We start from the raw sequence: 23,902 nt of genomic DNA on the forward strand, positions 1-23,902 counted from the left end.
TGGTATTTTATTTAGAATATCTGTCTAGGTATGTTGGGAAGTTCTGTTTGGTTTTGAGTATTTTTGTTTTTTTTTTGACAATATCTCATCTATATTGTCAGAAATAAAAGTCCACAAGGTATTTTCAAATAATATTTTTTACATAGACAAATATATTGATATTCTTTCTCTTCCATCATTTTTCAGCTTTGAAAGTCTTCCTTCCTCCATAGAGATGCCAATTATTTACCTAAATTTCTTCTAATTTAGGTATGGCTTGTTTTTTAAATGCTTAATATTAATATTATAAATGATCTATTTACTTATATAATACTCACCAGTGGTTCAAGGGCATTTTAGACAGAGGAAATAAAGGCTGGAAGGGAACTTAGAGTGTTATAAATTTTATATTCACGCTCATTTTAATCCTTACCACACCTTATGAAAGGAATTATCTTGATTTTATGAATGGGGCTCAGAGAGTTTAAGTAATTTGCATGGGGTCACACAATTAGCAGCAGAACCAGGATTGAAATCCTTTGATGTTTCTAGTCATTCATGCAATTTACCATTAAATCTGAACCTTGTTATTCAGGGCTTTTTATTTGCTTATTTCTTAGTTCTACATTTGGCTCATATAGAAATAACTGAGAGGCACCGGAAGTGGGAAGAAGGGAGATTCAATGCCAATTGCCAAAATAAGTTTGATTAGCAGCAGGTAGAAAGAGGGGCCAGGACCAGAGATTAGACATGTTCATGTGGGTATACATACAGAGCGCATGCCAGAACACCACAGAGGCAATCGAGTTAGCAGATGGTTTGTGTCAAAATAAGGAAGGAGATCACATTTATAGAATACTACAGTGTGCCAGACACTGGGACAGGTGGTGATGCTTTTTTTAGGTTCTCTCATTTAAGCCTCCCCACAGAGCTGGAGATGAGTGTTAAGATCAACAGCAGGTGGTGGCAAGGTCTCAGACCCTGAGGGTTCAGGGTTAGGATTCTAGTTTTTGAGAAGATTGAGGCTCTTTAGGGCTCTGGCTTTGGTTATCTATTTATTTAATTTTTTCTGATTATAACATTAATAAGTACTAACAAAACTTGAGAAATAGGTCTAAAGGAGGAAATGCAACGAACTATAGTCTACCAAGCAGAGGAAATCTGTTAATAAGTACGTGCATGTTTGTATAATTGATTTTCATATCACTGGTATGACTATATATACTATTTTGTATCATAACTTTTTTACAGGCAGCATTTTATGAGGATTTCCCTACAGCTCTAAATACTTAGCTAATATAGCTTAAATACTTTTAAACATTTGTTTTTAGCAGGTAATGTGTGTATATATTTCCGAAAGCACAGGCCTCTAATGAAACACAGCAGCCCCCTCTCCCATCTCTAAATTCTATGTCCCAGCAGCGGTTATCTCTTTTAGTTACTGCTTCTGGAATTTGCCCTCATATTTCTAAATAGTATCAGTTTTAAATATTATCTATTTGTGTCCTGTTATGAAAGCTGAAGATTCCATAATAGTTTCCCTCATCCCATTCTTACACTGTTATGTCTCAGTTTTTGTTTTTGTTGTAACTGTAAATATTGTTTGTTGAGCCAAGAGTTATACTGTGCTCAAACTGCCCTCCTTGTACAACTCTATTTGTAGCCTTGGAATTAATAATTGCTTCATTTACTTTTAGTCTTATTTGTCAATTCTTCTCAGAGCTCTAGCAGATCTATGAAAGCCCCGCTGATGCTGTTTTCCCTGAGGAGCATCCCCTTTACCCCTAGATCCCCTGTCCTCCTGCTCCATCCTGCAGCCTCCTTCAGATGCTTTCTAGGCCAGCTTCATCTGTCTTCGTGGGTGTGTCTTCACTACCACCCTAGAAATTCCCGCTAGATCTTTCCCGCTAGATCATTCCCACTAGATCTCCTTCTCCTTTTCATTTGGGTAGAGTGGCTTCTTGGGACAAGGTGTATAGGAGTAAGTTTTTTGAGACCCCTTGTATTGGTTATCCAATACGATATAACCAATTGGTTATAATAAATTACCCTAAAACTTAGTGACTTAAAACAACAATAAACATTTGTTATTTTGCAGTGTCTGTGGCCAGGAATTTGGGAACAGCTTAGCTGATTGGTTCTGCCTCAGGGAGTCCCATAAAGTTGCAGTAAAGAGGTCAGCCAGTGAAGCAGTTAGTTGAAGGCTTTACTGGGGGCTGGAGGATCTGCTTCCAAGGTGACTCACTCACAAGGCTGGTAGGTTTTAATGGTTTTTGATTGCAAGCCTTAGTCCTTTGGGTCTTTCCAAAGACTGCCTGAGAGCCCCATTACCTGGTGACTGGCATCTCTCAGAGCGAGTGATCCAAGAGACGAGACTGAAGTGACGATGTTTTTTATGACCTAGATTTCTACCACGTTCTATCCATTAGAAGTGAGTCACTAACTCCTGTCCACGTTCAAAGGGAAGTTAGGTGTGGAGATTGGAAGGATATGGGACCTTGAAGACAAATATATAAGTACTTTAAATAAACTAAATTACCTATTGAACAAAGAAGTCTCTACAGGCACCAAAGCAAGGGAATTTGGATGAGCCTTTCTTTTCCAGGTATCCTCTAGCTGCTTCCTTAATGACTTCTTTTCCAATTCAGGAAAGTCTTTTGAGGGCTTATGGGCTTGGGGATAAGGGAGACAAGGACAAAGAAATAAGACTGAGAATAGATTCAAGGCACTTCTATTTGTACACTTTAAACTGCAACTTAGGGGCACCTGGGTGGCTCAGTCAGTTGAGCATCTGACTTAGGCTTAGGTCATGATCTTTCTGCACTTGTGGGTTCCAGCCCCGTGTTGGGCCTTGTGCTGACAGCTCAGAGCCTGGAGCCTGCTTCTGATTCTGTGTCTCCCTCTCTGCCCCTTCCCTGCTTGTGTTCTGTCTCTCTGTGTCTCTCAAAAAATAAAATAAAATGTTTAAAAACATTTTTTTAAACTGTGACTTATATCTTTAGAGATGCCTTCAAAGCATCAAACATTTCAGGCCCATTGTGGTGGTGTTTTTTTGTTTTTATAAAGAAAGTCCATTAGTGGACTTATTTTAGAATTTTTGCTTGGCCTAGAGCAAATTTATCAATAACAAGGAAAGAGACTGCAGCAGTTAAGGTTTCATATTCTTAAAATCTTTATCACTTTCACTCTGCATTCAGAGTCCTCTTTGGTTGGAGAATCTGGATCTATTTATAGTTGTCACACTCTCTTGACTGTGACTGGGGCCTGCTCTCCATTTTTCTCTGGTATATAATGTTTCCCAATGCTTATAGCACAATGTAGATAAGGCCGGAATATTTCATAACAGTTTACCAAAGGCAGAAGAAACAACCAAAAGGAAGTGAGTTTAGAGAGCAGCCTGGAAGATTTTTCATATGAGATCTAGTTTTAGTCTTCTTCAGCTTTGCTTTCTCTAGCTCTTGGCTCGCCTCAAATTGACAAAAGCTATCTTCTCTCTACCACTCATGAGAACCTTCAAGCATGTGTAGACTCTAAATTTCAAACCTGTAAGAGAGGACTTAATGATTCACACTTAGCAGCCCTGCCAAGTGGGTGTGGCTTGTGCCTTTCACAAGAAATCCTATCTGCCTGTATTCTAATAGTCTCTACCAGAAAGTCGTATCTATGTCTCAGGAGCCTACTCTCCTTACTAGAGTAAGCATGTGGTGGGTTGGGAATCTGTCAGAAGCTTTTTATATAACGAATCTATATGTTATACTTATGTACCTTTTATGGATTTTAAAATAAGGCATATGGTGTTTTATAATTAAGAGAACAATTGGCTAGAACTAGTAGACCTGGGTTCTAGTCTGATTTGCCAGTAAATAGTCTTTTGGATGTAGTGTATAGTTTTACGATTTTGACTATAATTAGATTATTTTAAACGATTATAGAATTCATACTTGAATCTCTTTGTGTTACAGTGGTCTATTTTAATATGTTGAGATATTAGTGAGGAATAAAGGCCCAATTACTGTTGCAAAGAGAAACCCATTTTATAATGACACACTTTATAGGACAGGTTCTCCATTATACAAGCAGGTAGGACCTGGTTATACTTAAAAGGCCATGGGAGCTTACTAGTTTTTTTAATAAACATTTACCTCCATACCACATATAAATTTAGATGTTCTTAAACAATTAATTGTATGTGTTTAAATATGTATTTAGATTCTGTGCTTTCTGGTTTTACTTCTTTCATGTATTTGGCATTTTATCTTTAAAGGTTTTAAGTTAGCAAACAAAAGCATCATGTGTTAAAGTACTTTAAGAGTAAGTTAGTACTCACAGTTAAGATGGACTGATTTTTTTATTTCTACTTAAGCATAATCTGTTTTGTTTTTTTTTGTCAGAGTGAAAAGCTTTTGTTATATGATACAGTCCAGAGTGAACTGGAGGAGAAGATAAGAAGGCTTGAAGAGGATAGGCACAGCATTGATATTACCTCAGGTGGGAGCTCCTGGGTGGCTCAGTTGGTTAAATGTCCGACTCTTGATGTCAGCTTAGGTCATGGTCTCACGGTCAGTCGTAAGACTGAGCCCAGCATTGTGCTGGGCTTGGAGCCAGCTTGGAATTCTCTCTCCCTCCTCTCTGGCCCTCCCCCACTCATGTGTGCTTGTGAATGCATGCTCTTTAAAAAAAAAAAAAGATAATTACCTCAGGTAATGGGAATGATGTGGTGTGATATGTGTGATATTTACTTTAAGTGACACAACCTGTGGCTTACTGGAGTGTCTCATAATATCCTAGTCTCCTAATATAAATGTTATGTAAATGAAGTCCTAATAAGAGGGGAAAGGGGGAGGCTTCTAAAGAACTTGATAGGTTTGTGATTGTTGCTTTGATTTGAATTCACATTTCAGAAAGACAGAAAATGGAGCACATGAAAAGGGACAAAAGGAAAGTGTGACAGGAACTATAGAAGTAAGAACAGTATATTGTAAGAATAATAAAGATATTATTATAATGTATGAATAGTATTGAAAGACAACTACAGCATATGTTCTTCCCTCTAAATCTTGAAAGATCAGGTGGAAGAAGGAATAAAAATCTTTTCTTCTTGGTAACACACAAACTAGATAGAAATTACAGGGAGGTAGATTTTTGTCTGAGAAAAAGGAAAAACTTCTTAATAATTAGATCAGTCCAATGAGAAACTGGTATTTTCAGGGGTATTATGGAAAATCTTTCTACAGTGGGTTGAAGATGTATTGGGTTATCCTACAGGTCATGTGTGTGTATTACTTTACCTCTTTAAAGTTTTATTTCTCGGTAGGCACGGTGGAGTCAGATGAGCCCCTATCCCTACTATTTGGGTGAATATGAGTGACGGTTACTTTAGCTTTTCTAAATCAGTATCCTTATCTGTAAAATTGAAATAATACGACTACCTGTCTCAGAGATAGCTTTGAGGATTAGAGGAAGCAATGCATGTAATGTATATTTAACAAAGTACCTGACCTATGGTTCGTCAGTTATTAGTCATTAAGTGCCAAATTGATTTTTTACTTTAATAGAGGCAGAGGAAATTTTATAAATATATAGCTGCTCAGGAAATTACATAGTCACATATATATACTATCAGTGAAATTTTGCTGCCATGAAATTACATAGCCTTTTCCCCCACTTTGATCTCCAGAAATCAGCTAATACTCAATTTTATTTACTTGCCAGAGCTGTGGAATGATGAGCTTCAGTCAAGAAAAAAGAGGAAGGATCCTTTCAGTCCTGACAAAAAGAAGCCAGTTGTTGTTTCAGATATCCTTTTCTAAATTTGTTTTTGCCTTGGTGCATATGGTTTTGCATTGTGCATATCTTTGTAATTTTTATTAGTATACACTGACTTTATTTACATGATTCTGTAATAGGAAAAAGATGACTTATAAAACTGAATGAAGTCAGAAGGATATAGTTTAGGATTAAGAGGGGTAGGGAGGGAGTTTACTACTCTAAAGGGAGTAGAAGTTGAGCCATTAATATGGCTTTGTAGTTCGCAAAGGCTTTGATGTGAACTAGCTCTTTATAGCATGATTGTTTAATTCATATGTTTATTTTTTAACACTTTCAATGTTTCTGAAATTGGAGTGTCTTTAAAATTAAAAACAAACAAACAAACAAAAAAGAGGTTAGAGTGGGAGACAGCCAAACATAAGAGACTCTTAAAAACTGAGAACAAACTGAGGGTTGATGGGGGGTGGGAGGGAGGGGAAGGTGGGTGATGGGTATTGAGGAGGGCACCTTTTGGGATGAGCACTGGGTGTTGTATGGAAACCAATTTGGCAATAAATTTCAAAAAAAAAATATTCCCAAGATCCTAAAAAAAAAAAAAAAATTTAATGTTTATTTATTTTTGAGAGAGAGAGAGAGAGAGACCAAGCATGAGCAGGGGAGGGGCAGAGAGAGAGGAGACACAGAATCTGAAGCAGGCTCCAGGCTCCGAGCTCTTAGCACAGAGCCTGATGAGGGGCTCGAACTCACAGACTGTGAGATCATGACCTGAACTGAAGTCTGACGCATAACCGACTGAGCCACCCAGGTGCCCCGGAATGTTTTTAAATTAAAATAATATATGCTTTCGATCTTGGTGTTCCCTGTGGTGCCCTCCCCTAACCCCACAACCTTTTCCCATTCCCACCTCAATACAGTGATTAGGTTGGTGGTATGTCTTACAATCAATGATATCAAAGAATTAAGAGAATATGGTTTATAGCATCTAAAATATTGGAATATATTTATCCTGGTACTAAGTTTTTTGGAGACTTATTTGAAGTCAAAATTCAGCCTGCCGAAGGATTATGTCCAGAAATCACTGTTCTAATTCTCTGAAAAACGGAAGTTTGGAAATATAATTCAAAGTGTGAAATTCTTACAGCTAAATTGACCTTGACTTTTCCACGTCCATATATAGTTTATATGCTACAAGATCTTGATATTCTTGAAGACTGGACAACAATTAGGAAGGTATGATTAAAGAGCAATGGAATACAAGTATCTTCTTATAGTCTACTTTTTTAAGATTCTGTGGTTTTTCACTACTACATCAAAATATTACTGTTAATATGCTTTGCTTTGCAACATTCTCTTAATGGCAGTTAATACTAATACAGGTAACAGTGGATTGCAAGAATATTTTGAGAGACATGTCAGCAATTTGATTGTATTTTTTCCTGTAATAATGTAATTAATAATTTATGCAAAAGTACAGAAAAGCATTTATTTAGGTTGCCCCAAAATAATAAATAACCTTTTTGTGCCTAGTCCTTAGCCCAGTCCTGGCTCACTGAAGGCACTCAATAAATAACCTGTTGAATGAATTCAAAGTGGGTATTTGAACTTTATTGTATGTCTTGTGTTCTGTCATTAAACATTCAAGAATTACAAAATTTTCTGTGCTTGTTTGAAGGTGGAGACTTATTTTTCTTAAAATTTTTCCGTTTTTAGAAACTTCTTAGTTGAGAGAGATCATTTTAGGTATTGATAACACCTCTAGGAGAAATGGTTGTTCTTTACATATACATATTCCTTATGGTCTTAGACATTAACAATTTATTAGAGCAGCTGAAGATTACATTTCACTGTTAGTTATTTGAGGTCCTGAGTAGTGTTGTATACATTAAATAGACCCCAAAATATACTTTCAGTCTATAAACTCAGTCAGTGTCTTCTTTTTTTAATTAGGCAATGGCTACACTGGGTCCACACAGAGTGAAGACAGAACGTAAGTCATTTAACCTAAGTTCAGGGATCTGTTTTGTGGAGACTTGTTGGATCAGGGCCATTAAGTCATCCACATACTAAAGAGCTCTCCCCCCATCAGTGGTTTCGTTTCATTAGTGAACACTACTCTTGGAATTATGATATCTTAAATCCTACTTAAAATTGGCACTCATAATTGATAATGTAACTGCTTCCCCTTCTTCTGGCACTTGTCTAGTTCACCGATGATTTATCGTACATTGTACAGCTTCATTTTGTAGTTATATTAAAACTTAGTGAATTCTATAAAGAAATGTAAGGAATTAAATTCTCTTATTTCTATTAGATTTAGACTTAATATCTAAGAACTATTTTTAGTGTTTTTTTCACATGTATGCATGGATTGGTGTTACTTCGTAATGTTCTGCACTTTTGTTCTTCTGACAATGTCTTATTAATGTAACAGTTTTTGAACTGATCCCTTTAGCGCCTGTGAAACTGGAAAAACATCTGCACAGTGCTAGATCTGAAGAAGGAAGATTATATTATGATGGTGAATGGTATATACGTGGACAAACAATATGTATTGATAAAAAAGATGAATGTCCTACAAGGTAAAAACTATCATTTCAGTGTTGCTCAGTATTAAAATTTACAATTGTTGTCAATAAATATTTGCCTCGTCCGTAGTGCATTCGTAATGCACCATTATTTGCCTATGGATCCTTCCTTTCTCTTGGCATAGAATTTGTTTAGCATGTATGTACACCAGTGTTAATATTTATACACCAATGTCACATATTAAGTTCTTGAGCACAAGCATTAACACAAGAGGAAATGTTGGAATTATTTAGCCAGGTAAGTGGTCCTATCTGTTAGTTATTATAATAGATGAATTGTTAGGGTTTTAATATTATGGTCTTTAAATCAGACCGTTACAAGTTTTTGGTGGGCATATTAATCCTTAACTTTTTTTTTTGGGTGTTACAGTATTTTGGACACCAAGAATGTGTATCAGTTAGAGTAGGAAAGTAATGGAAAATTCATGAAAACCTTAAGAGTAACAGTAATTACAATACAACTTGAAAACTAAAAGCTGCCTTTTAAAAAACTCAGTCTGGCTTAAGTAAGGTTTATATAATTATTTATATAGGCTTCTAAGTTGTTTTTTTTTTAAGACTTTATTTTTTTTAAATAATCTCTACAGCCAGTGTGGGGCTCAGTCCCACAACCCTGAGATCAAGAGTTACACACTCCACTGACTGAGCCAGCCGGGTGCCCCTATAGCCTTCTAAGTTTTATCTGGTTTATCTAAGTTTTGTCACTCATTTGGAAACTATTAATGCTAATTGTTTCTATTCCTTCAGTAGTTTAGGATTTAATTCTCAGAGTGGTAGCCTTCTACAGTAAGAAGGTGTCTTTTTCTAGCTATGAATGGTAAATGAAGTGTTTGTATTTAGTGAAGAATACTCATTTTCCAAACGTGGTTTTACTTGAATTGTAATTTCATCTTTAAAATTTTAGGATCCTAGGAGCATTGTGTATAGTAACTTTTCTCATAGAAGCCCACTGAGCTAATTACTAGGTTGTATGTGATGCCCCTAGATTCTTTGCTTTATCTTACTACTTTTAAGGCATTCTCTTTACTGCTTAGCATAAATGTGACTTAAAAAGAGATGAAATAGTATAAGAGGGTTAAACACAAATCTGTTTTTAAAACTATTTCTACATACTAGATAAGTAGTGTCAAAAAAGAACCCATACAAGTACCATAGATGGTTTGATACTGGGAAATACTGGGAATTAGGGTTTGGTATTTGAAAGATTTCCTACAGCCAGGGCTGATCTGAACTGGAGGTGTAATACTATGTATTTAGTGTTCTTAGTTCCACTGTGTTTTCTTGGGGTGTTGATGGGGGGCTAGGGATGTAGTAGGAATGATGTGCATTTAATAGTTCTAATAGTAAACATGACCAATTCTGTCAAGGAAAGAAAAGGGATTGCTGAATGTGATGTTTTTGACAGCATGCCCTGCTGATAATGCAGCAGCATTGTGGTAAATGATAATTATATACCTGAATCTACTCTTACAGTCCAGCTATTTTGGTTTTATAACTAGTTACTCTAAAATGAGTGGAGGCGGCATATTGCGATTCATTCATTCCTTCCTTTTCTCCCCCCCTTTTTTAGTGCTGTAATTACAACAATTAACCATGATGAAGTTTGGTTTAAGAGGCCTGATGGAAGCAAATCTAAGCTTTACATTTCACAGCTACAGAAAGGAAAATATTCAATTAAACATTCATAATCATGATTTAAGTGTTATCTAAAGCTACCTTATTAGTGTTATCAAGTGTGATGTGCCATGGGAGTTAAAAATGTATTCAATAACTTAATATTCTCATCAAATCATGAGAGACTGTATTTGTAGGTAGTACTCTGAGTAGACCTCATATTGATATGTCAATGAGACAGTAATAAAAACTTAATCATGATCATTACATTTATTTGCCTTTTAGGTCCAATGACCAATAGGTGTAAATGGTAGGGGTTTCTTACTAAACTTTTTTCTTTGTTTTTTAAAAATATTATGCAAATCTGTCTTATCTTTAGTGAACTATGTTGCTAAGTGGCTATATTTGTCTGCAGTTTCTTTGATTTTCTGTATCTTTGTCACTCATTGTGTTTGTAAATAAGCCTCATAAAATGTTTCCTATAAATGGTTTGTACTAGTACATTAGTGTTAAATCAGAATTGAAATTTAAACATATATACGTGAGTATGTATATATGGCATCATCAGCTAATTTAGAACTGATGGCCTTACTTTACAATCTTGTTTTACCCAACATTAAGCTATTGGGTCTGAAAGCTAAAGGGAGCACTTTTGTAGACTAGCAGCTTTCCTTCTCCTCTTCCTTGATTGTATGGTGGTGACCTATTTTTACAAATTACACTTAATGTTAATTAGTAAAATTAGTGTCAAGTAATAACATGCTTCTACCTATATTTCTTGTGAACCTTTAGAGGGCAGGTGTTTGTGCCTGGTATTTATGATGTGGTATATAAGTGGTGAATAGTAACCGACAGTATTGTGGTGCTTGCTGTACATGTCTGATCTTTTGAAACAGATTTTTAGTAAGCATTTTCCAGAGGTAAAACTAGGTTCTTATCTTAATTTTATTCCTAGGGCAAAGTAGACAGGGATAATTTTCTTGAATCTATTCCCAAATTAATATTTTTATCTTTGGTGTTTCTACACTTTAAGGCCACTTGGTGCAATTTAGAAAGTATTGACCTCTCTTCCCTTAGCCACATTCAAAATTAGCTTCTAAAACCTCAGGAACAGTACAAAGAATTGAAGCCCTCGATATGGCAGCACAGTTGGCTGTAGTATATGTTAGGGTACAACCAAATCAAGTATTCCTGGTGGTCTTGTGCACTTTAATTTCTGTTACAATGAGACTGAAGAGGATGAGGAAGAGAGCTACTTATTAACACTTAGGGCAGGAATATCTGCATTATTCCGTTTGTTTTCTTACTATTTTACCTCTGCAAACATCTTCCTGTGCAGATCACTACTTCACAGTTGCCAAATGTTAAAATATTTGACTTCTGAAATTCGTTATCAGCAAAGTTATGTACTTTGTTCTGTTTCTAATTAACCTTAGCAAATGTACATAATGTCATAATCCAATAGTATTTGACAGTACTTATGTATACAATGTTTCATAAGCATTTTTAATAAGATTTGTATTTTTAAATTTAGTATATAATAAAAAGATGTGTTTGAGTGTCATTTGTAGTGTCTTGAATTATGGGTGCATAAGTTCTTTATGAGTTACAACCTGTCCACCTCTAAGAATGATTTGGGCCAATTTACATGAATAAATACAGAGAACTGGAGTGTTGAACTGATGTTTCTGCTTCCCTAAACCACAATTCAACCTCTGTTGGGGTATAGATATTCAAGATGGCCAAGTAATACTTATTTTAAAAATATGCATATATGGGGCGCCTGGGTGGCTCAGTTGGTTAAGCATCCGACTTCAGCTCAGGTCATGATCTCATGGCTTGTGAGTTCAAGCCCCGCATCAGGCTTTGTGCTCACAGATTGGAGCCTGGAGCCTGCTTTGAATTCTGTGTCTCCATCTGTCTCTGCCCCTTCCCTGCTCATGCTCATGCTCTGTCTCTCTCTCTCTCTCTCTCTCTCTCTCTCTCTCTCTCAGAAGTAAATAAACATTAAAAATTTTTTTAAATGCATATATGTTATAGGTTAATAAACATGTACTGTATATGTTCTGAAATTCTAAATAGAAAATCATTATTTCAAAAACTATGATTTAGTGCATTTACTTTCAAAACATATACAGCCTAATACTGTATCATGTAACAACTGAAATATTGACATTGATTCAGGTAAGCGTATGTTCATCTGTAATTAAAGTACTATAAAATGTGTTTTATTATTGGCAGTTTGCCATTAGAGTCTGGTCAAAAAGTCTAGGAGGATTTAGTTTAGGAGGATTGTTAGAATCTGTGAAGTACAATTTATCAGTTGCTGCTGCTGTTATTGTTTATGATCAGCCTTTGTCTTAGGATCAATTTATGGGCCTTTCCTGCCACCGCTCCTAGTATTTCATGTTCAGCCCACCCCTTTCTGCCATTTGCCACTTAAAAAAAAGTCCAACCATCACTAATCCAATGCATTATTAATAATGATTAACAAATATTAATAGCACACTCCTCTGATTGCCGGAGCACTGATACTTCTCATTGCAGCCTTCCTCATGTGAAAGTTGTTCGGATACACATATTACCTATTGCTACTCAGAACTCAAACACCACTCCAAGAACGTGTACACCTCACTGATAATTGTTCAAAAAGAAGAACAAGGATGTCAGCTGTTATTTCCAAGGTTTGGTTTGTGGACCGAATAAGTTCAGTACACTAAAACTGAACTAAAATGAATTTATAAGGTAAGAAAAGTGGATGCAGGATGAATATACTAGTTAGGATTTATGTAGTCTCGTGCCAAATTGGAATATAAACTATTTTAATTGCTAAAGATTAGGAAATCTAAAATGTTTTTTTTTTATTTTTTTTTTTCAACGTTTATTTATTTTTGGGACAGAGAGAGACAGAGCATGAACGGGCGAGGGGCAGAGAGAGAGGGAAACACAGAATCGGAAACAGGCTCCAGGCTCTGAGCCATCAGCCCAGAGCCCGACGCGGGGCTCAAACTCACGGACCGCAAGATCGTGACCTGGCTGAAGTCGGACGCTTAACCGACTGCGCCACCCAGGCGCCCCTAAAATGTTTTTAAAAAGCACATGAAAGGTTAGAATGGGGTTAGAGAAAAACGTTATGTTCCTTACATTGTCTTTATGGATGAACTCAGGAATTGTGGCTGGTAGGTCAGGTGGGATTAACTGAGGCAGTTTCCCCCATTGGGTCACTGCGGCCCAGTCTTGCCCTTTACTTCACAGACCCAGAAACTTGAACTTTATATATCCTGTTATGAGCTGAATTGTGCCTCCCCCCTTCCACCCCCTCCACCAAATTCATATGCTGAAGCATTACCCCCCCAGCACCTCAGAATGTGACTGTATTTGAAGATAGGGTCCTTTAGAAAGGTTGATCAGTTAAAATGAGATCATTTCAGGGTAGATCCTAATCCAATCTGACTGATGTCCTTACAAGAAGAGGAAATTTGGACATCAGACATGTGCACAGCGGGGAGACTCTGAGGATAGAGCAAGGTAACTGCCAGCCAAAGAGAGAGCCCTCAGAAGAAACCAAACCTGCCAACACCTTGATCCTGGACTTTAACATCCAGCACTGTGAGGAAGTAAGTTTGCGTTGTTTAAGCCACCCAAGTCTACGGTATCTTGTTACGGCAGCCCTGGCAAACTGATACATGCCCCAACGTGACAGCTTTCTGGGTAAGTCAGGCTGACTGACCCACAGTGGATCGAAGGGGAAGCCAAGTGTCAATTTAATCACTTAAATTGGGAAGTATAAATGAGAAGGAGACCTGACTCCTCAAGTCAATTCTTTCCTTCTAGGAAAATCTGTGTAAAGCCACCTTGTGATCAGAAGATTTGTTTTGGTGAAACTTCAGAGTCTCCGGTTTCCTGGTGAGGCTGCCCCATTTCTGGTATTGTGCTGGATATATTGCTATCATCTTACTTTTGACTTTTTTTTCCTGGTGCCCTGCTGACCAAGATCTCTCCTCTGTTAATGGGCCCTGCAGGTCTTGCCCACTTTCCCCCTCTAAGTTCTTTCTGTACCATAGGCTTTTCCCAGAGTAGACCCTGACACATGGGCAGCCAGTGATAGTATTTAATTTTTAATGCTTGCTATGTATCAGGAACTATGTTTAATGTATAAACAGAGCATTGTTATTTAATTTTTTTCATGTTTAAAACAAAATGAACATAATGTAAGAATTCTAATATGTTTACTCTTTATCCTATGTTATTAGAAATTTCTGCTCGTGAGGTTTTTCACAAGTTATGAGAGGCAATATACTGTGGCAGAACTTGTATTTGGAGTGCTCCAAAACAGTTGCTTTTATCTCAAGTTGCTAATCATTTTGAGAACTGTGTGTTTATCTTTCTCCTTCCCTTGCCACCCACACACCCACTCATCTACCCATGCATCTATCTATCCATCACTAGAAAGCAACTTGTAAGTCTAAAATTCTTTGCTCCCAAACTTGAAGCTAATGTATTGTCTTCAAAGACACATTTTATATTCAAGTAAGGTCAAGGGAAAAAGTTATGTAATAACAGTCTTTGGAGTTTACTTTTCCTTGTCTTATCCATTTTCCGGTGTCTAATGTGGGTCTGAGGTGGGTGGCTTTGCCAGCACACTAGTCCAGAAGCAGGCCACATGGACGATTTCATTTCTACCGGAGCAGATTACAATTTATGTCAAACTGCTTAGAAAACCAGATCCTTCAGCTGAGGCTAAATGACATCTGCTTATATTAGAGGGATGTGAAAAGAAATATCCTATTTCATTTATTATTGAAAGAATTTGAAAATGGCATTTTTTTTTTAACATTTATTTTTGAGACAGAGAGAGAGAGAGCATGAACAGGGGAGGGTCAGAGAAAGAGGGAGACACAGAATCTGAAACAGGCTCCAAGCTCTGAGTGGTCAGCATAGAGCCCGACGCAGGGCTTGAACCCACGGACCGCGAGATCATGACCTGAGCTGAAGTTGGACGCTTAACCGACTGAGCCACCCAGGCGCCCTGAAAATGGCATTGTTAATGGCAGAATCAGTAAAGTGCTTTCACTCACTTGACGATAAGTTTATGATTTTAGTACATTGTGTTTAAATACATCCATGGGCAATTGTACTTATTAAGGAAAACTGATTTAAAAAAAAAGACTTCAGGCACTGTTTAAATTACTCACGGACTGTGGCAGTTTTTCATTTTCATTAACACTCCACAGTGTTAATCTATATTTTATACTTTATATATGTATTTATAACAACAGTATCCACTACACAGGGTCAGCTTGGCCTGGGTCTTTGCTACACACCCATGTGAGTTGCACCCTCTCATGCCCAAGGGTTCTTGTGTTCTTTGTCTCACTTCATCACAGCCACAGAGTGGCCTTGTTTGATGTGGGTGCTTTACGAGATTGTTTCTATTTAGCAGGAGAACGCCGAGGCCCAGCAGCGAGGGCCAGGCAGTTCCTGGTTTCCTCCTTCTCACGTGTGCATTTGCGACTCTACCAATATCTTTAGTTTTTATTCCTTGAATTTGTGGTGAAATTACAAAAGTTCATTATCCTTTTTAAGATGAAAGTCAACAGAATATGAGCCCTAGTGTTTGTGATAAATGTTGCAAGGGTCAGAAACCAACTTCAGAAAAATAGACAAAGGGGAATTTATTAGAAGACTCATGTAACACGAGGAAGATCGGGGTTCAGATGGGCTGTGGGCCAGCTGGAAGCAGGAAGTTAAATGCCAAGAAATTACGCATCTTCCGTGTCTTCGGCTCTCTGTGTCATCTTTCTCCACAGCTCAGGAAACTTAATTGCCTGTCATTCTCAAACTTTGTTTCCTTCCCGGTCAGTATCAATGTGAGAGGGAGACTGATTCTATTTCCACCGTTGCAGCTTGAGAGATACCAGCGAAGGGTTCTAATTGGGGCAGCCTGAGTTATATGCCCGCCAAAACAACTGTGACCAAGACTGGCAGAGCCTGAGAGAAACAGGTGCTCCTGTGGGAGACACATGGTTGGGGGAAAAGCCTTTCTTGGAAAAAGTGGAACTGCAGTGCTCTGCAGATAAAAGAATTGAGGTGCAGCAGGGAGTGTAAAACAAAACCAAAAACAAACAGTTCTGGGTTCTAGAAATATAACATTTGCTATCGAGAAACGGGCAGGAAGCAAGGAGACCAGTTGGGCCATCACAATCATCCTTGTAAATATACTAAAGGCTTGAATTAGGGTAGCATCAGTGGCACAGGAGAAAAGGGTGATTTTAGAAAATGTTTCCAAGTTAAAATCTATGAGGGGTCGAAATATATAAATAGCCCTTACGTAGGATTTATCATGTCACAGGCACTGTTTTAAGCTCATGGCATATATTAATTCACTGGATTTTCCTCACAACCCTATGAAACATCAGGTGTCATTATTTTCATTTTCAGATGAGGACGTTGTGAGGCACACAAAGGTTAAGAAATTGCCCGTGGTCACACAGCTGGTAAGTGGCAGAGTTCGCAGTTAGTCTTGCCCTGAAGGCCATGGTTTAATCACATACCCCAGCATCCCTAAGGTCTGAATTTGGGTGGATCATTGCATGAATCAAGGGTGGGAACACAAGAGGAATACAGCTGGGACTGGGGGAGGGATGCAAAGAAGAGATAATATTTGTGTTTCTTTTTTATGTGTTAAGTTCAAAAGGTGTGACGGCCAGATGGAAATGCCCAGCAGGTAACAATATATAACTTGGGTGAGGGCAGAGATTTAGATTTGGGATTGTGAGAGCACAAGTGGTAGCTAAAGTCAATGAAGTGAGCAAAAACTTCTAAAAGGGCTTGAAAGGACGGCTTACACAGCGTGAAGGAAAACCAGCAATAAAAGAGAAGGGAGAAGAATGACGATGAAAATTAATTATCACCAGAATCTGTGTTTCTGGTGATAAAGAGAAATAGGCACCCTTGTATACTGTTAGTGGGAGTGTAAATTGGTACAATTTATTTGCAGGAAAATGTAGCAATACCTAATAAACTATAAAATCCCCCACCAGTTGACTAAGCAGTTTTACTTGAAATTTATGCTACAAGTATACTCTTTCCCAGGGTCAAAACTATGTGTCCAAAAGGATTCACCTCAGCCTTGTTTGATAAGAGAGAAGAAAGAAGGAAGGAAAGGAGAAAATCTAACTGTTCAGCAGTTCCATACGGTGGAATTGCACATGGTTGTTTCCATAACATGAATACCCTGCAGTCATTAAAAAGAGGATGAAGGAGATCTGTGGGGGCTGATCTGGAATGATCACCACGACATATTATATCAAAAAAGAAAACGAGAAGTGCAGCAGCATACACACACCGTTCCTTTACTGTAAATAATAGGTCCTGCTGTGCCCTAGTTTATTCATTTGGCAGGAACAGAACCAATAGAGGGCCAGAATCTCAGAGAATCTTTTAAAGCTCAAAATGGAGGTAGAAAAAAGGGAAAGTCCAGAGAACCAGGTGAGGGAACAGGAGGCATGTTGCAGGCAGAGTGGCCGGAATGGCAGTGTCTCCTCGGGTCTCCCCCTGCCTTGGCACTCCTGCTAAGAGAGCGGCCTTGGGCCATGACTGGTGCCGAGAGCTCCCTCAAGAGCTCCCTCGGGCTTGGGCCGTGACTGGGAGCAGAGAGGAGAGCTCCCCCTCCTACATGCCTGACGACCCCTGAGTTGGGTTTCTGACCCTTGTAACATTTATCACAAACACTAGGGCTTCATATTCTGTTGACTTTCATCTTAAAAAGGATAATGAACTTTTGTAATTTCACCACAAATTCAAGGAATAAAAACTAAAGATATTGATAGAGTCGCAAATGCACACGTGAGAAGGAGGAAACCAGGAACTGCCTGGCCCTCGCTGCTGGGCCTCGGCGTTCTCCTGTTGAATACAAACAATCTCGTAAAGCACCCACATCAAACAAGGCCACTCTGTGACTCTGATGAAGTGAGACAAAGAACACAAGACCTTCTCCCTCTCATAATCTTGTTTAACTATAGATAGAAACAAGGCCAGTCTGCAGACAACAAAAATACTAAACCTGCCCTCTACTGCTAATATGACCAACTGCTGCTGCTTTATCAATTACATCTTTGGCCTTGTTTCATACCTCCTGTCTTATAAATAAGATTAATTAAGATACACAGTCATAGAATTGCCCCCACTTCCTGACACTTCTTTGAACCCTACCAAAAACTCCTTATATGATACAATTCTCTAAGTCCTTTTTTTAAAGTTTATTTTGAGAGGCGGGGGGGGGGGGGGCACAGAGCAAGGGAGAGAGACAGAATCCCAAGCAGGCTCTCTGCTGTCATCACAGAGCCCAATATGGGCTCGAACTCCCGATTCCTGACATCATGACCTGAGCTGAAACCAGAGTCAGATGCTTAACTGACTGAACCACCCAGGTGCCCCGTAAGTCCTTTTTTTTTAACACCTTCTTTCTCAGACACCCACAGTTCCCTCTGATATGTGTTCTCTCTCACTGCAATGAGCAAGAGGCCCACCTTGTTCAGTTCCAGGTATGTTCCTGGTGGTCTTTAGCTAGAGGGCTAAAGACATGGAACATTTAAGACAGTTTTTTTTCGTTGTTGTTGAAGGGTTTTTCATTAGATTTAACCTAAAGATCCTTAAGTATATTTTGGATAGTCTTCTGGGAGCTCCCAGTGTGTAATTATAGTTGTAATGACTGGTAAAACAAACTGTAGGCTTTGATTTTCAATTACATGTTATAGAAGAATCATAAAAGACAAGACAAAATGAAAGCATGTTTCATGAAAGACATTTGTACTGCAATCTAAGTTAGCGCTCTGCTTTCAAAACCAGAAAATAATGTTAATATTTCTACTGCGTTAACCAGGGACTCCTAAAAATGTAAAAGCTGTAATACTAATGCATTTTGATTAAAACCTGAAGGTGGCAGTAAATTCCTAGAAAACTTAGGAACTTAGTTTAGAATTTGTATTTTTTCTTCTAATTATTCAAAATTGCATAGTGAGACTGCAGTTGCATTTAATTCTGCTGTGTACTAATTAAGGGATCTTCAGGAAGAAGATGAAGATCTAAACAAGGATTATATTGTTATTACTGTTTACTGACTGAAAAGAAGTCACCATGTAAAAGGCTTAGGAACATTGCAACGGATTATATGCTTTAGAGTTACTATAGAAACAAAGTATGTAATTAAACAAAAGGAAACATCAGAACTTTAATACAAGCCAAAGTGCTCTGAAAGCATGTGGCATTAAACAGTTTATATTTGCCTATGAAATTTATAACCTTGTTGGTAACCTTTTGCCCCACACTTTCCCAATTTTACCCTCAACATTCTTAAAATAGAATTTTGTACAGTTGTGTTTTTACCCACTGATCTACTTAAATCAATAGACTCTCTAGACTTATTAATCAGGAATGGCCTAACTAATAATTTAATATAGAGGATTTGTAAATAGCAAATTAATTAATATTCATATTGGGAAATAAATTACTTTATTGATCTTTTGTGTAAAGATCTAGAACTAGATTGTTTCATAGTTTCTTCTCTTGAGGATAAATACGGTCTCCGGTGCATTGAGGTATATCCAAAGTTATAGTGAGGTTTTAGTGACCTCAGTACATAGATAGGCACAAGATTTGAAAATGAGGAACTATAAAATTTTTATAATCTTTCTAGGAAAAAGTTAGGCAAGTACTGTGTATATCATTGTGTAAATACACACAAAAAAGTAGTTAATTTTGTCGAGCAAGATATTTGGTGTTTGATGTTGGTATTTTAAATATCTTCCTATGACTATGCTAATATATGAATAACTATCAGTTTAGAAAGTACTAAAATGAATGATTTAAATTTTCAAGATGTTATTTCATTCTTCCTATAATTTCATTTAACTTTATTTTAAGGCTGTACTATAGTAATAAACTACTCTTAATTTTGATAAATGCAAATTTAATTTTCATAAATCCAAGAATTTGTCTTTATTCTTCCTTATGATAATCTCTCTTAGGCAGTTAGAAATTTTACATAAAGACTGAGAGAGGATAGTTATGAGTTTATTTGTTTTGACCAGGGAAAAATATGAAGTTAGAAGCACCGACACACAGCATATACTTATTCCAGAAATACTACACCTGTTCATAATAAAAATGTCCAAAACAGTGTAACAGTTATTCCCAACAATTATATATGCTGCTGAATAAAGCACTATTCTCAACAATTATAAATGACTAGTCCATTTCATCTTCAAATATCGTTTAGATTTGTTTGTAATACTTGAAAACTTGTAGTAAAAACAAAACAGAACAAAATTGTAGATTCTGTATGAGCTAGACATATTTTAACTTATGGTGCTTTAATTCAATTTTTTTAGTTGTAGAATATAGTAGTAAATATAAATAACTATAAATAAATCCCTGTGTGTGATCACCATCTTAAAAATATGTACCAATGAAGACTGCATTATTTTGTAATTGTTGACTAGTGGTGGTTAATACTGGCTGCCAGCAGAGGGCGCTTTGAGGTTTATCTGTTAGAATTCCAGCAGGACCCTAGACTATTTGTCTTCAAACTGTTTTCCTAAGAGTGAAGACATTTCTAACATTTCTTTAGTCTCTTATGATTTACTGTCTGATTTTACAACCCTGTAGATCGTGTGGCAAGGGATGAGAAGGCTAGCTAAAAATTCCAGCAGCAGTTCCCTGCTGACTGCATGAGCAGATGTGTAAGAGATGGTCCTGTGGTGTGAAATTTGAGGGAGGCAGGAAACTCCTGGCTTTTTTCTCCCAGCCCCCTTTCAGACTCCATCACCACTGTCAGTAGTTCTCCCCTAGAGATCTGTATGGAGCCCAGAAATAAAAGGTAGGTTTTTTTCTTTTTTTTAATGTTTATTTTTGAGACAGAGACAGAGCATGGACAGGGGAGGGGCAGAGAGAGAGGGAGACACAGAATCTGAAGCAGGCTCCAGGCTTTGAGCTGTCAGCACAGAGCCCGACGCAGGGCTCGAACCCACAAACCGCGAGATCATGACCTGAGCCGAAGTCGGACGCTTAACCGACTGAGCCACCCAGGCGCCCCGATAAAAGGTGGTTTTAAAACAGTCAATAAGAAAATGAACACCAGATGGAAAAGAGGGAGCCCAAAGGGGAATCAGTGCTGCAATAGCCTTCTGGATGACCAAGGGCAGTGGTTTCCATACTTTTTGACACGGTTACATGTCCTAAAACATTCATGCGTGCTTACACACACATATACAAACATGCATCTAAAACAAAACTATCTTGAAACAGTATTTACCCTTCTAATGTATGAAAGAGATACGTATATAATATTTGTTGCCTTTTTTTTCTTTTTAAAGTAAGTTCCACGCCCAATATGGGGCTTGAACTCAGGACCCTATGATCAAGAGATGCATGCTCCATCTACCAACTGAGCCATCCAGGAGTCCTGAGATATATATAATTTTTAAATACTCAAATGAAATATAGAAAATAAATTCTAATGGATTTTTCCAGGAAACTGACAGACTTGATTTGGAAATGTCTGTGGAGGAACAAAAGGTTAAGTATAGTCAAATGCTTCCAAAGAAGAAATGGAATTAAAATTGAGCAGGATAGAGATGACAGAGATGAAGAAAAGAGAAGGTGTAGATTAAAGTGGGGTATGGCAATAGAACGAAGAAAAGCTCAGAAAACAAGCTACCGTATTATTTTTTAAAATTGTCACGTTTATTTTTTCAGATCTGTTTTTTTATATACATAATTTATTGTCAAGTTAGCTAACATATAGTGATACGGTGTGGTCTTGGCTTCAGGAGTAGATTCCTGTGATTCATCACATAAGACACCTAGTGCTCATCCCAACAAGTGCCCTCCTCAATGCCCATCACCCATTTTCCCCTCTTCCCCCTCCCTCCCCCTTTCCACCCTCAGGTTGTTCTCTGTATTTAAAAGTCTCTTACAGGGCGCCTGGGTGGCTCAGTTGGTTGAGTTTCCAATTTAGGCTCAGGTCATGATCCTGCGGTTCATGGGTTCAAGCCTCACGTCGGGCTCTGTGCTGACAGCTCAGAGCCTGGAGCCTGCTTTAAATTCTGTGCCTCTCTCTCTCTCTGCCCCTCCACCACTTGCACTCTGTCTTTCTCTATCAAAAATAAATAAACATTAAAAAAGAAAGATCTAAAAAAAGTCTCTTATGGTTTGCCTCCCTCTTTGTAACTTAATATATTTTTTTTCTTTCCTTTCCCCCTTGGTCTTCTGTTAAGTTTCTCAACTTCCACATATGAGTGAATATATGATATCTGTCTTTCTCTGACTGACTGATTTCACTTAGCATAATACCCTCCAGTTCCATCCACGTTGTTGCAGATGGCAAGATTTCATTCTTTTTCATTGCTGAGTAGTAGTCCATTGTATGTATATACCACATCTTCTTTATCCATTCATCAGTTGGTGGACATTTGGGCTCTTTCCATGATTTAAGGCACTGTATTATTGAGTCCCACACAAAAACAAATAAAGAGAGAACTCTGTGATGTTAGAGAAGGTTTCCCGTAACTTGCTTAGTGTAGGTGACCAGAAAAACCACTTTTTAAAATTTTTTTTTAACGTTTATTTATTTTTGAGACAGAGAGAGACAGAGCATGAATGGGGGAGGGTCAGAGAGAGAGAGAGAGGGAGACACAGAATCTGAAACAGGCTCCAGGCTCTGAACTGTCAGCACAGAGCCTTACGCGGGGCTTGAACTCACGAACCGCGAGATCATGACCTGAGCCGAAGTCGGACGCTTAACCGACTGAGCCACCCAGGCGCCCCCAGAAAAACCATTTTTATGTAAAAATAACTAAGGGGTGCCTGGGTGATTCAGTTGGTTAAGCACCAACTTCAGCTCAGATCATGATCTTACAGCTTATGAGTTCGAGCTCCATATTGGGGCTGTGCTGACAGCTCAGAGCCTGGAGACTGCTTCGGATTCTGTGTCTCTTTCTCTACCCTGCTCCTGCTCTGTCTCTCTCTCTCAAAAATGAATAAACAAAATAAATTAAATAACTAAAAAGTATTAAGGCCGATTCCCATACAAAGTTATTATAATAAAAAGAGAAAGAGAAGTACACTACTGTTCCTATGCCAGAAAGACATGCCCACAATACAGATCAGAACTGTCATCTATTGTGCTTGCTTTGGCAGCATATATACTAAAATTGGAATGATACAGATATTAGCTTGGTCCCTGCTCAAGGATGGCACGCACGTTTGCAAGCATTCCATATTTAAACACAAAAATCCTGTGATCTATTTCAAAATGACAAAAGATATTAAAATGTTACAAGACCTGAGAAAACAAAACACAGTAGTAGTCCGCCCCTATTCATGGTTTCGCTGTCTGTGGTTTCTGTTATCTGTGGTCACGAAGCAGATGATCCTCCTTCCGGCATATCATCAGAGGTCAGTAGTCTCCTAACACTGTGTCACAGCACCTACATCATCCCCTCACTTCATCTCATCATGTAGGCATTTCGTCATCTCACATCATCATCATTGTCATAAGAGTGAGTACAGTCCGATATTTTGAGAGAGAGACCACATTCACACAACTTTAATTACAGTAGATTATTATAATTGTTCTCTTTTATTATTGCTGTTAATCTCTTGTGACTAATTTATAAACTTTATCATAGGTATGTGTGTATAGGAAAAAATATAGTATATGTAGGGTTTGGTACTATCTGTGGTTCCAGGCATCCACTGGGCACCTTGGAACAGATTCCCCACAGATAAGGGGTATCTACTATATATCATAATTAGAAAAACTCAGAAATGAGGTGACAACTCAGCAAGGAATAAACAATAAAAGAAAAATTCATTTCAAAAGTGAAGACTGAATTAGAAGGAACACAAGACTGAACAAACCCATTACGTATTGCCTTGGAAGAAACAGAAGG

General features: G+C 37.8%; 1 protein-coding gene and 1 non-coding gene across 3 annotated transcripts in view; both read left to right on the plus strand.

The window, feature by feature from the left end:
* The window catches only part of BRMS1L (BRMS1 like transcriptional repressor), a 29,778-nt gene extending 18,101 nt beyond the window's left edge, over positions 1–11,677 (plus strand). The window contains exons 5-10 of one of the 2 annotated variants that reach the window (XM_047075617.1): positions 4,371–4,467; positions 5,692–5,775; positions 6,914–6,978; positions 7,696–7,735; positions 8,180–8,327; positions 9,904–11,677. In XM_047075617.1, the coding sequence (XP_046931573.1) occupies positions 4,371–4,467; positions 5,692–5,775; positions 6,914–6,978; positions 7,696–7,735; positions 8,180–8,327; positions 9,904–10,021 (552 nt within the window). In that variant the 3' untranslated portion in view covers positions 10,022–11,677. The remainder of the gene's footprint in view (positions 1–4,370; positions 4,468–5,691; positions 5,776–6,913; positions 6,979–7,695; positions 7,736–8,179; positions 8,328–9,903) is intronic. The other variant, XM_047075618.1, reaches the window with a different exon arrangement.
* An 11,454-nt stretch (positions 11,678–23,131) lies between these two features.
* On the plus strand, positions 23,132–23,234 carry LOC124509001 (U6 spliceosomal RNA). The gene has a single exon (XR_006961366.1). It is a non-coding gene; the product is annotated as a U6 spliceosomal RNA (small nuclear RNA).
* Positions 23,235–23,902: the final 668 nt, after the last annotated feature.

Source organism: Lynx rufus, unplaced genomic scaffold, assembly GCF_022079265.1.
Source record: "Lynx rufus isolate CCGP_SWC_20201006 ecotype Redwood Valley unplaced genomic scaffold, mLynRuf1.p SCAF_13, whole genome shotgun sequence".
NCBI classification, from domain to species: domain Eukaryota; kingdom Metazoa; phylum Chordata; class Mammalia; order Carnivora; family Felidae; genus Lynx; species Lynx rufus.